Source organism: Zalophus californianus, chromosome 17, assembly GCF_009762305.2.
Source record: "Zalophus californianus isolate mZalCal1 chromosome 17, mZalCal1.pri.v2, whole genome shotgun sequence".
In the NCBI taxonomy this organism is placed as follows: Eukaryota; Metazoa; Chordata; class Mammalia; order Carnivora; family Otariidae; genus Zalophus; species Zalophus californianus.
The window spans coordinates 50845056-50857571 of NC_045611.1; the positions used below are offsets into that span (position 1 = coordinate 50845056).

Consider the following 12516-nt stretch of genomic DNA (forward strand, 5'->3'; position numbering starts at 1 on the left):
GTGGGGCCCCCAGAGACATACCTCCCAGCCCCATGGGAGCCCCAGGCCCACGTGCATCCCTGCCTTGCCCCCCTCACCCCAACCAGGTGCTGCACTGCTCTGGACACATGAGGGCCTACAAGCCCCCTGCACAGACTTCGCCAGCAGGGAGCCCCAACTTGGAGCCCCCCCTGCAATGCCTGGTGCTCATCTGTGAAGCCATCCCCCACCCGGGCAGCCTGGAGCCCCCACTAGGCCGGGGGGCCTTCCTCAGCCGCCACAGCCTGGACATGAAGTTCACCTACTGTGATGAGAGGTGGGCAGGAGCCCCGCTGCCCCCCCACCCCTCCACTGGCCCGGCTCCTCTTCCTTTCTGCCCAGGGTCCCTCACTGGTTCTTCTTCCGCCCCCTGGTTCTCCCTCTGGTCCATCTCCATCTCTCTCTGATGCCATCTATCTCTGTCTCTGTGGCTGTCCGTCTTGGCATTCTCTGTGGGTCTTTTTACCTTGGGTTCTCTCCCTGTCCCCTTTGAGTCTTCATCACTCCCTCCCTGTCCTTCTGTTGCTTTCCTTAAATGAGTCGGTGCGCCTAAAGCAGTTAGCGCAGTGCCCAACACGGAAGGCAGCACTCAGCACACTGTCCTTATTCATCGCCCCCCCATCCTTCCCTTTCTCTCTCCTTCTCTTCCTCCCTCTCCCCCTCTCTCCCTTCAGCCCTTCATGTTCCTGCGTCTTCCCTCCTTCCCTCGCCCTGGAGTCATGCTTGGGAGTGGCAAGCCTGGGCTCCGTCAGCTCGGGTTTAAAGCCTGGCTGTGTACCCTTGGCCAAACGCGGGCGCCTCTCTGCACCGTGCTCTCCTGGTCTGTCCTGTGGAGTGAAACCAGAACCTCCTTAGAGCAGTTGTTCTGAGCACCCAGTGTGTTGCCTGGTGCAGAACACTATAGAGCTGTGTTTTTAAAAAAAAAAAAATTTTTTTTATTCAGTGGGGCTCGAACTCATGACCCTGAGATCAAGAGTCACATGCTCCACCGACTAAGCCAGCCAGGCACCCCCAGAAGTGTATATTTTTAATCATTATCATCATTATTATGTCTTATTTTATTCATTTCTTCCTATCTTTCTTTTTCTGGTTTTCTTTCTTCCTTTCTCTTCCCCCGCTCCTTTTCTCTCTTCTTTTTCTTTTTTTTTTTTTAAAGATTTATTTATTTATTTTGAGAGAGTGAGAATGAGAGAGAGAGAGAGAGAGAGAGAGAGCGCGCGCACATGAAAGGGGGGAGGGCCAGAGGGAGAAGCCGGTTCCTCGCTGAGCAGGGAGCCCGATGCGGGACCCGATCCCGGGACTCCAGGATCATGACCTGAGCCAAAGGCAGTCGCGTAACCAACTGAGCCACCCAGGCGCCCTCTCTCTTCCTTTTCTTTACTCACCCCGTCCCCATCACGCCTGTCCCTTTCCTGCTGCGTCTGTAACAATCACCACAAGCCAAGGGGCTCAGCACAACGCACGTTCACCGTCTCAGCGCTCTGGAGGCTCCTTGCCTTAAACACTTCTGGAATCTTCCTACATTCCTTGGTTTGGAGCCCCTTCCTCCCATCTTCAAAACCCATGGCCCTGCCATCTGCCTCCACAGAACGTGTCCTGTTCTCCGAATCTCTCTGTAAGGGCCCCTGTCGCCACAGGGGGCCCATCTGGCTTGTCCAGGTGAAGCTCCACATCTCAAGACCCTTCCCTTAATCAGCCCCGCAGAGTCCCCTTTGCCTCCCCCCCCCCCCCGCAGAGGTCACAGTAGTCACAGGTCCCCGGGATTAGGAGGCGGACCTCTCCGAGGGCCCTTGTTCAGCCTGTCACAGTCCCTTTTCTCTTTCTTACTCTCCCTTTCTCTCTGTTACAACCCTGTCTGTCTCTGTCTTGCTGGCTTCATCCCTGTATCCCCCAGCCCCACCCTCCACCTCAGCCAGTTGAACTGACCGGGCCCCACTGCACCCACCCCAGGATCGCGGAGGTCGCTGGCTACAGCCCTGATGATCTGATCGGCTGCTCCGCCTACGAGTACATTCACGCTCTGGACTCGGACGCTGTTGGCCAGAGCATCCACACCCGTACGTGAGACTTCCTGGCACTCTGAAACCAGCTCCCCAGCTCCCCATGCTCCAGGGAGCCTCCCCCCACACCCCGACTCCAGCTCCCTGCTCCCCACGCCCCAAGGAACCTTCTCTTCCCTGGTCCCTGGTACCCAAGCCCCTGCCCCCAGCGCCTTTTCTCCCCATCTGCCCCTTCTATGGCCCTGACCCCTCCCCGTCCCCCTCCCCAGTGCTGAGCAAGGGCCAGGCAGTAACGGGGCAGTATCGCTTCCTGGCCCGGAGTGGTGGCTATCTGTGGACCCAGACTCAGGCCACAGTGGTGTCAGGGGGCCGGGGTCCCCAGTCTGAGAGTATCGTCTGCGTCCACTTCCTGATCAGGTAAGTGGGAGGGGGTGTGCGTGGGTCTGGTCTGCATGGGTGTGGTTAGGTGTGTGTGCGCGCACATGACCGTGAGAGGGAGTGCTCACATGTCCGTGTATGCAGACCGTGTGTGACTGGATGCACACAGGTATGTCTGCATGTACACCCACGCACGTGTGCGTACTGTTCACTGAAATTGAAAAGTACTCTATATCCAAATTAAAGTGAGAAATCTAGCAGAATCATGGGGGCTTTTTTGCTTTTTAAAAATTGAAGTGTAATTTACATATAATAAATTCACTTCTTGCTCTACGGTACTATGAGTTTTGACAAAGGCGTGGGATTGTGTAATCACTTCCACAATCAAGCTATAGAGAATCACCCAAAAATATTTTGTCATAGTGAATCCCACCTCCCCTAACCACCCCTCACCCCCACCCCGAGTCCCTGGCAACCACCGAGCTGTTCTGTGACCCCTAGCATTTTGCCTTTTCCAGAATGTCATGTTCACAGAATCCTGCAGGATGGAACATTTTGAGTCTGGCTTCTTTCCCTTAGCATAATATATTTAAAATGGATCTCTGCTGTGTGTATCACAGTCGCTCCTTTTTAATGTTGAGTGGTGTTCTACGGTATGAATATGAACAGACCAGAGTTTGTTTATCCATTCGCCAGTTGGAGGACATTTGGGCCGGTTCCTATTTCGGGTGATTACGAAAAAAGCTACTGTAAACATTCTCATAGAAGATTTTGTGAGGTCATGTTTTCGTTTCCCTTGGATAAACACCTAGGCATGGTCAGTGTATATTTAACTTCATAAGAAACGACCAGGTCATTTTCCCAAAAGCCTGCACCATTTTGCCTTCCCACCAGCAATGTGAGGGTTCCCGTTCTCCTGCATGGCTGCCAGCATTTTGTGTTGTCTGTTTTTGTCTTCTTTGCTTTTAATTTTAACCATTCTAATGGATGTGCAGTGGTAAATCACAGGCTGTCCTCCACTGCATTCAGCATATTAGAAGTTTTTCACCATGACAACATTGTGACAAGGGGCAGCAGATTAGCACAGAAAACAGAGAATTACAGCTTTTCTTTGCAAATTATCTTCCAGGACATGGTATCAATTTCTAAAGCCTTAGGTGTTTCCCTACTCCTTTTTGATCAAGGACAGATTCTATTTGAAGATGGAAGTGGGGACGGGAGCCTGGGTGGCTCCAGTCAGTTAAGCATCTGGCTCTTGATCTCAGCTCAGGTCTCGAGATCTCACAGTTGTGAGTTCAAGCCCCATGTTGGGCTCCATGCGGGGTGTGGAACCTACTTAAAAAAAAAAAAAAAAAGCGGGTAGCAGGAATATCCATAGTCTTTGTATGGCACAAGAAAACAAGACTGATCGTCTGTGGAATGTTCTCATTTTAACACCTTTCCAAATCAGAGTCTGAATAACTTGTCCACATAGCAAGAGGGGCCTCGCCATTGTCACTGCGAAGGAGAGGGGACCTGCCCCCGCCTCTTCTGGAAACTCCTTTTATTCATTGTGAAGATTTGCCTTTCTATGGCCAGGCCCTGTGGTTTCAGTCTTCTGTACTCTAAGCAAAGAGCAGGCCCGGAGCGTTCATCTTCATTGGCAGACTTGGGTGAAGAAGGAATAGCTTACTTAATTACAGTGAAATAAGGAGCGTATGGTATTAATTGTCCTTGTTATGTGTACGTTATGTGGTGTGCAGTTGTGTGGCTATTTGTGTGTGCTCAGATGCTTATACTTTGTAGTATAAAAACTCCTCCCCTTCCAGACCTAAGCCTCCCTCCATTGCAGTGAGCAATTGCTTTATAAGAATAAAACTCATTTACACAGGGCACTGCTGAATCTTCAGCACCTAGAACAGCGCCTGGCACCTAGTAGTTGTTCAATAAACAAGAATCGCAAATACTTACATAGAGCTCACCATTTGCCAGGCACAGTTCTATGCATTTTATGTGTATTAGCCCACTCAGGCCTCCTAATAACCTGGGGAGGAGGTATTATTTTTTTTTTTTTTAGATTTTATTTACTTATTTATTTGAGAGAGAGAGAGCATGAGCAGGGAAGAGCATTAGAGGGGGAGTAGTAGACTCTCTGATGAGCAGGGAGCCCGGTGCGGGACTCGACCCCAGGACCCTGGGATCATGACCTGAGCTGAGGGCAGACGCTTAACCAACTGAGCCACCCAGGCGCCTGGGAGGAGGTATTATTATATTGCCTCTTTACAGAGGAGGAAAATGAGGCGCAGAAAGGTTCAGCCACAGGCTCGAGGTCACACAGCTTCTAAGTGGCACGGCTGGGATTTGACCCCAGGCTGCTGGCTGTAGGTCCATTGCTCTTAGCCACCAGACAGTACTAGTTGTCTAGGACATGTTTATGGAATGAACGAATGAATGAACGAATGAGTCAACTTCATGTGCCGAATATGCACATGCGTGAGCCTGGGAATAGGGATTATGAGTGCACATCTGTCTGTGTATACACTTGGATGTATATGAGTGCTCCTGTTTGTGCTCCCGTGAACCGTGCGTATACATGTGGGCCAGGTGCATGCTGGCGTTTTTTCAAAAAGGGGAAGGTGTGGCTTTGGTCCAGCCTAAACTGGGAGGTGGTCCAGCCCAGAAGGGGTTTGGTGAGGGTGGGGAAGGGGTGTAGCTTCTCAAAGAGCCAGTGGGAGGACCACCCCTGCGCTAGCCTGGGTATTGTTATGCAAATGAGATGCAAACGAGGGCCTGGTTTTCAGCCCCCTGGCCAATTCTCCAAAAGCCGATTGGGCTCGGAACATTTGGGTTGTCTCAGCAGCTAGAGACTGGGGAGAAGGTAAGCGCGGGGGCTTAAGAAGGATATATTTATAAATCCATTCCCTTGAATATGAAAAATGTCTATGAATAGAAACTTCATAAATAAAATCTTATTCATTAAAGTATATCCCTCTGAATTCTTCATATTTGGTAATGTAAGAATGTTAAATACATATAATTCATCAATCATTTATAAGAGTATGTTTATAAGTAAATATAAAGAGAATATTTCGTTCTTACGCCTTTTGACTCTCACCTTCTCTGTTCCCCGTTCCCCCCCACCCATCTCCCCTTTCTATCCAAGCTGTGTTAAATGCCAACTCTTTTTTTTTTTTTTCCCCTGTCTCCTTCCACAGAGAGAGCTTGGGAAGACACACGTAACTTTATTTTAAATGCTATTATAATAAAAAGCATCCAACCAAAATTAAATCCATAAAAGAAACAAGTAAATGTGGCAAATTATTTTCTGCACAATGCCCTCTTGCCCCTGAACAAGATCACCTCCTGTGATGGGAATCATCTAAGGGGGCTGCCTGGGCCGGGGCCCGAGGACGCTCCCTGACTTCCGCTCCCCTTTTTGCCCTATACCCCAGCCGGGTGGAAGAGACCGGAGTGGTGCTGTCCCTGGAGCAAACGGAGAGACACTCTCGCAGACCCGTTCAGAGGGGCACCCCTTCCCAGAAGGACACCCCTAATTCCGGGGACAGCTTTGGTATGGGGCAGGGCTGGGACTGGGAGGGGTTGTGGCCCCAGGACGCTTGACAGAAAGCCCAGACGCTTTAAGAATGGGGCTCACCAGGCCCTGTGTGACCTGACTCCCGCCTCCCTCCCCTTCTCACTCACTTTGAGCTCCCAGCTTCCTTAGTGCTGTCGGAATGCTAGTCTCTCATGCCTTGCGGCCTGTGCACTGGCAGCTTCCTCTGCCCAGAATGCTCTTCTCTCTTCTGTCCTTCCACTTCTCCTCTGTCCCTGGGATGATTGCTTCAGTCTTGTTGCTGCTCCTCTGCTTGGAATCCTGCTATGGCTCCCCATTGCCCCCACCCTTCAGCTGGTTCCCTGCTCCCACCTCACTGCTCACTGGCATCCAATAATCCTGATCCTCCTGGGTCTGGCTCCTTTCTCCCTCTTCCTTCTTTCCCACCTGACCCCCCCCCCCCCTCCAGTCCTGGAGGAGTTTCTCTTCCGGTTGGTTCTTCAAGGCCATCACCTTCTTCAAGCTGTTGCTGGCAGCCCATGCTCCTGGGTGTGGTGTGGGGGTCACTGGTGTCCTTTCCTTTTCTGGCTCAAAACTCACCTCCAGGGACCTTAGAACCTTCTTGAGGGCCTGGGGCCAGTCTTTTCTCCTAATATGCAAGCTCCCCCCCCCCCCCCCAGAGCGGAGTGGCTGATTGCTGCTCTGTGCCATTGGAGAATCGGGTCAGTCGTGTGCCTTGGTCTGGCCATGCTGATTTTAAATACTAAAACGTTTCCCCATCATTGGGCAGTTGCTACTCTCCCCAGCCTACTGTGTGCCCCCCACCCCACACTGGCCCCTCTAGGACCCTTCAGGGTCTCACCACAGTCTGGCAACTGGAGGGATAGAACCTGGTCCCGCAAGGGTTCTCCAGAAATCAGCTCCCCAGCACTGTGAACAGCCTCCACCCTGTTTATAGAAAATGTCAACGAAGCTCCCTGGGGTTGGTGGGGAGGGCTCTGCCCCTCAGCCCTGGATAACCATCCTGTGTCCTCCCCATCTGTGTGTCCCGTAGATGCCTCTGGTCCCCGGATCCTGGCCTTCCTGCACCCCCCTGCCCTGAGCGAGGCCACCCTGGCCGCTGACCCCCGCCGCTTCTGCAGCCCTGACCTGCGTCGCCTCCTGGCACCTATCCTGGATGGGACTTCAGGAGCCGCCACCCCCAGCGCACCCCCAGCCACACGGCGCCCCCAAAGTCCTCTTCCAGTAAGCCGTCCCTCCCAAGTAAACCCTCAGCATCCAGGCTGCTTTGGCCTTTGGCTTGAATCTTGCTATTCTCTGGGCCTCAGTTTCTCCCTCTGTGCAGTGGGAAGGTTGGGGTGAGATGGGGTTCCTTTAAGACCTAGATCCCAGATTCTTCCAACTGTTATCTGGACCAAAACCTAGGTCACTGGGGACTGGCATGGGTGACCCCTCCCTCCTCCTGCTTGTGACCCATCATCCAGGCTCTCAGAGTCAAGAATGTCTAATGTCTTAAATGACACAGACCAGGATTCAAATCCTAAATCTGCCACTTACCAGCTATGTTACCCGGACACGTGGCCCCTCAGTGTCTTCATCTATAAAATTAGGATCATAGCAAGTAGCCATCTCATTGGTGTAAGTGAGGGTTCATTGCGATCATTCATGGGAAGCACTTAGTAGACACCTGATACCTGGTAGGTGCTCGATATACCATAGCAGTTACTTTTTTTTACTTTGAGTTCAGATAGTGTGACCTCTGACTCGGGGGCCCATATTATCTGGTGTTGACTCTCCTCATCCTTCCCCAACCCCCCACACCTCCCAGATCTTCTCTCCACCAGAGAAATAAGAGGGTGGCCTTTGACGTCACCTGTACACCTGGGAGAGCGGACTCTGCATCATTTTACCCAGACTCCAGACACCAAGAGGGCCTGAATATCTTGGCCTCAGGCTTTGGTCTTTGAATCTTCGAGTTTTCCCTGTCAATCTATCCCTGGCCACTTCCACCTTCTGAACACCCAGGTCCAGAATTCATTTGCTTTTGCTGTTTGACCCCCTTGGTGTCCCAGCTATCTGACATTTAACCCTGAATTCTGCCCCTGAGCTCAGATGTCCACACTATCTTACTGTTAACGTTTCCTAAACTCCAGATTTCCTTAAGTGTCTACTCTCTCCCCACAGGCCGATCTCCCAGATGAACCACCCGTGAACATGGAGAATACACACAAACTCTTGGCCTCGGGGAAAGACCTTGAGGCTGTGGAGACAGATCTAGATATAGCTCAGGTAAGGGCTGGCCTGGAAGGAACAGTCTTTACCTCTGTGCTCTGGGGGCTGACATATCTGAGCTTTAGAGAGGGTGGTAGCATGGTTGAGGGGACGAATGGATGGAGGGATGGATGGATGGACCACTGTATTCATTAGGTGATGATGGGGGACAGATGGACGGGTGACGGTTAGACAGACGGATGGATGGAGGGATGGATGGATGGACCACTGTATTCATTAGGTGGAAGATGGGGGACAGATGGATGGGTGACGGTTAGACAGACGGATGGATGGAGGGATGGATGGATGGACCACTGTATTCATTAGGTGATGATGGGGGACAGATGGACGGGTGACGGTTAGACAGACGGATGGATGGAGGGATGGATGGATGGACCACTGTATTCATTAGGTGGAAGATGGGGGACAGATGGACGGGTGACGGTTAGACAGACGGATGGATGGAGGGATGGATGGATGGACCACTGTATTCATTAGGTGATGATGGGGGACAGATGGACGGGTGACGGTTAGACGGACGGATGGATGGAGGGATGGATGGATGGACCACTGTATTCATTAGGTGATGATGGGGGACAGACGGACGGGTGACGGTTAGACAGACGGATGGATGGAGGGATGGATGGATGGACCACTGTATTCATTAGGTGGAAGATGGGGGACAGATGGATGGGTGACGGTTAGACAGACGGATGGATGGAGGGATGGATGGATGGACCACTGTATTCATTAGGTGATGATGGGGGACAGATGGATGGGTGACGGTTAGACAGACGGATGGATGGAGGGATGGATGGATGGACCACTGTATTCATTAGGTGATGATGGGGGACAGATGGATGGGTGACGGTTAGACAGACGGATGGATGGAGGGATGGATGGATGGACCACTGTATTCATTAGGTGATGATGGGGGACAGATGGACGGGTGACGGTTAGACAGACGGATGGATGGAGGGATGGATGGATGGACCACTGTATTCATTAGGTGGAAGATGGGGGACAGATGGATGGGTGACGGTTAGACAGACGGATGGATGGAGGGATGGATGGATGGACCACTGTATTCATTAGGTGATGATGGGGGACAGATGGACGGGTGACGGTTAGACAGACGGATGGATGGAGGGATGGATGGATGGACCACTGTATTCATTAGGTGGAAGATGGGGGACAGATGGATGGGTGACGGTTAGACAGACGGATGGATGGAGGGATGGATGGATGGACCACTGTATTCATTAGGTGATGATGGGGGACAGATGGATGGGTGACGGTTAGACAGACGGATGGATGGAGGGATGGATGGATGGACCACTGTATTCATTAGGTGATGATGGGGGACAGATGGACGGGTGACGGTTAGACAGACGGATGGATGGAGGGATGGATGGATGGACCACTGTATTCATTAGGTGATGATGGGGGACAGATGGACGGGTGATGGTTAGACAGACGGATGGATGGAGGGATGGATGGATGGACCACTGTATTCATTAGGTGATGATGGGGGACAGATGGACGGGTGACGGTTAGACAGACGGATGGATGGAGGGATGGATGGATGGACCACTGTATTCATTAGGTGATGATGGGGGACAGATGGACGGGTGACGGTTAGACAGACGGATGGATGGAGGGATGGATGGATGGACCACTGTATTCATTAGGTGATGATGGGGGACAGATGGACGGGTGACGGTTAGACAGACGGATGGATGGAGGGATGGATGGATGGACCACTGTATTCATTAGGTGATGATGGGGGACAGATGGATGGGTGACGGTTAGACAGACGGATGGATGGAGGGATGGATGGATGGACCACTGTATTCATTAGGTGATGATGGGGGACAGATGGACGGGTGACGGTTAGACAGACGGATGGATGGAGGGATGGATGGATGGACCACTGTATTCATTAGGTGATGATGGGGGACAGACGGATGGGTGATGGTTAGACGGATGGATGGAGGGATGGGTAATGGATGTTTGGATGGGTAGTTAGACAGGCCACTGGTTCATTGGATAGATGATAGATGGATGGATAATGTTTGGATGATTGAGCGGCTAGATGAATGACAGTAACATGATGTAGTAGTTATCTATTGCTCCATAACAAATCACCCCCAAACCAAGCACCTTGAAACAACTAACATTTATTGTGTCACACCATTTCTGAGATTCAGGAATCTGGGAGCAGCTTAGCTGGATGGTTTTTGCCGAGTCTCTTGTGAGACTGAAGTCAAGCTCTCCATCAGGGGTACAGTCATGTGGGGCTAGAGGATCCACGTCCAAGCTCACACACATGGTTGTTGGCAGGCATCAGTCCCTCATTGGCTCTGGCTGGAGGCCTCAGTTCCTTACCACGTAGGCTCTCTGGCTTCCCTGAAGGCAAGGAACCCAGGAGATAATGAGAGTGAGCCCAAGACAGAAAATGCAGTCTTGTATAACCTAATCTCAGAAGCAACACACCGTCACTTCACTGTATCGTATTGGTCATAGAGACCAACCCTGGTACAATTCAGAAGGCATCCACATACACCAGAAGGCAAGGATCATTGGGGCCCCCAATAATTCATGGCTCTCCCTCATGCAAAACACACTCACCCCCTCCCAAGTGCCCCCAAATTCTCTTCCCATGACAGTATCAGCCTAATGTCTGGAACCTCATCACCTACATCAGGTCTGGGCGTGAAGCGCTCACCCTGTTGGTCTCACCCCTGAGACAAGTGATGTGCCGCCAGCCACATGCCCCGCATACAGTGGTGGCACAGGCACAGAGTAAGGCCATGCATTCCCCTGTTCAAAAAGAGGGAGAGGACTGGAGCGCATACAGGTGTCACTGGTCGACAGCAGTTTTGAAATCCGGTTGGGCAACTATGGGAAGTTCCTTGATCGGAACTCATTCCTACTACTTCCTAGGGCCTTTCTCCATGGTTCTTGTCTCCACTCTGTAGACGCTGGGCTCCTCACTTGGGAGTCCTCCTTGCTTTTTCATAAAGGGTAATGTGTATTTGCAGCTGAGAGGGTTTTCATGACCTTCTTTCTCGTTAGGGAACTTTGGTGGCCCAAAGGTCTCTCTTCATTTAGTACCATCTCTGTCCCTTCCAGCTTGGACTGTTTATATAATAATCTTAAAAAAAGGGCGCCTGGGTGGCTCAGATGGTTAAGCATCTGCCTTCAGCTCAGGTCATGATCCCAGGGTCCTGGGATCGAGCCCCACATCGGGCTCCCTGCTCAGCGGGAAGCCTGCTTCTCCCTCTCCCACTCCCCCTGCTTGTGTTCCCTCTCTCGCTCTGTCTCTCTCTGTCAAATAAACAAATAAAAAATCTTTAAAAAAAAATCTTATAAAAAAATCTTAAAAAAAAATGTAGGGGTCTTAGGTGAATCTCTTCGGAGGTTACTCCTTTAGACAGAAGTCATGCCCACAATCTCTTTGAGATAAGCCCTTCTCTGCTTTGGGCTTTTGCTGAGATGCTGAGTGACAGTCCTCAGAAATTTAACAGAAGCCCCGTTGTCTGATTGAGAGGGTATGTGGGGCACATCCTTAAACTCTAAAGTGCCGTTGTCTGACTAAGGGATATTCTAGGCAACACTTTGATCTTCCTTAACAAAGAATTTTATAGTCATACCCTGGGCCTCATCTTTAGACCATGCCCTCCCAAGAGTGCTCTTCGCTGCTCAGTTTTCGCATCCTTTGCCACCTGGGGAGTTCCCAGGGTCAGCGAAACCCAAGGTGAGGGCCGCAGTCCTCTCGTCTGCCACGTCTGTCCAAGACTTCCAGCCTCGGCTGCAAGCTCAGGGCGGGAGGGGTTGCCCAGGGCCACCCTCACTATAGACCAGCTGCCTACAAAGTCAGAGATTCCCACTGACTCCCTCAGTCTCAATAATTTGCTAGAAGTAGCTCTAGAACTTAGGACAGCACTGGACTTAATGATGATAGTTTATTACTTCAAAAGAATATTACAGCCAAACGAAGAAATGTATAGGGTGGAATCTGGGACTGGGAGGGTCCCAAATGCAAAACTTTCATGACCCTGGCGACATGTCATGCTCCCGGCAGCACACATGGCGTATTGCCACATCAGGAAGCTCACCCAAGTTGTGGTGTCCAGAGTTTGTTTGTTTGTTTTTTAAGGATTTATTATTTATTTGAGAGAGAGAGAGAGAGAGCGTGAGCAGGGGGAGGGGCAGAGGGAGAGAATATCCAAGCAGACTCCTGCTGAACTCAGAGCCTGAAGTGGAGCTCAATCCCTGAGATCATGACCTGAGCCGAAACCAAGAGGCAGACAC

The 12516-nt window shown here is 51.3% G+C and overlaps 1 protein-coding gene across 7 annotated transcripts in view; it reads left to right on the plus strand.

Moving 5' to 3' along the window:
* HIF3A (hypoxia inducible factor 3 subunit alpha) overlaps positions 1-12516 on the plus strand; it is a 30834-nt gene that overhangs the window by 8626 nt on the left and 9692 nt on the right. For all 7 annotated transcript variants that reach the window (XM_027618883.1, XM_027618884.1, XM_027618886.1 and 4 more), the window contains 6 exons: positions 87-295; positions 1969-2075; positions 2288-2435; positions 5828-5946; positions 6983-7173; positions 8113-8217. In XM_027618883.1, coding sequence (XP_027474684.1) covers positions 87-295; positions 1969-2075; positions 2288-2435; positions 5828-5946; positions 6983-7173; positions 8113-8217 — 879 coding nt within the window. The remainder of the gene's footprint in view (positions 1-86; positions 296-1968; positions 2076-2287; positions 2436-5827; positions 5947-6982; positions 7174-8112; positions 8218-12516) is intronic.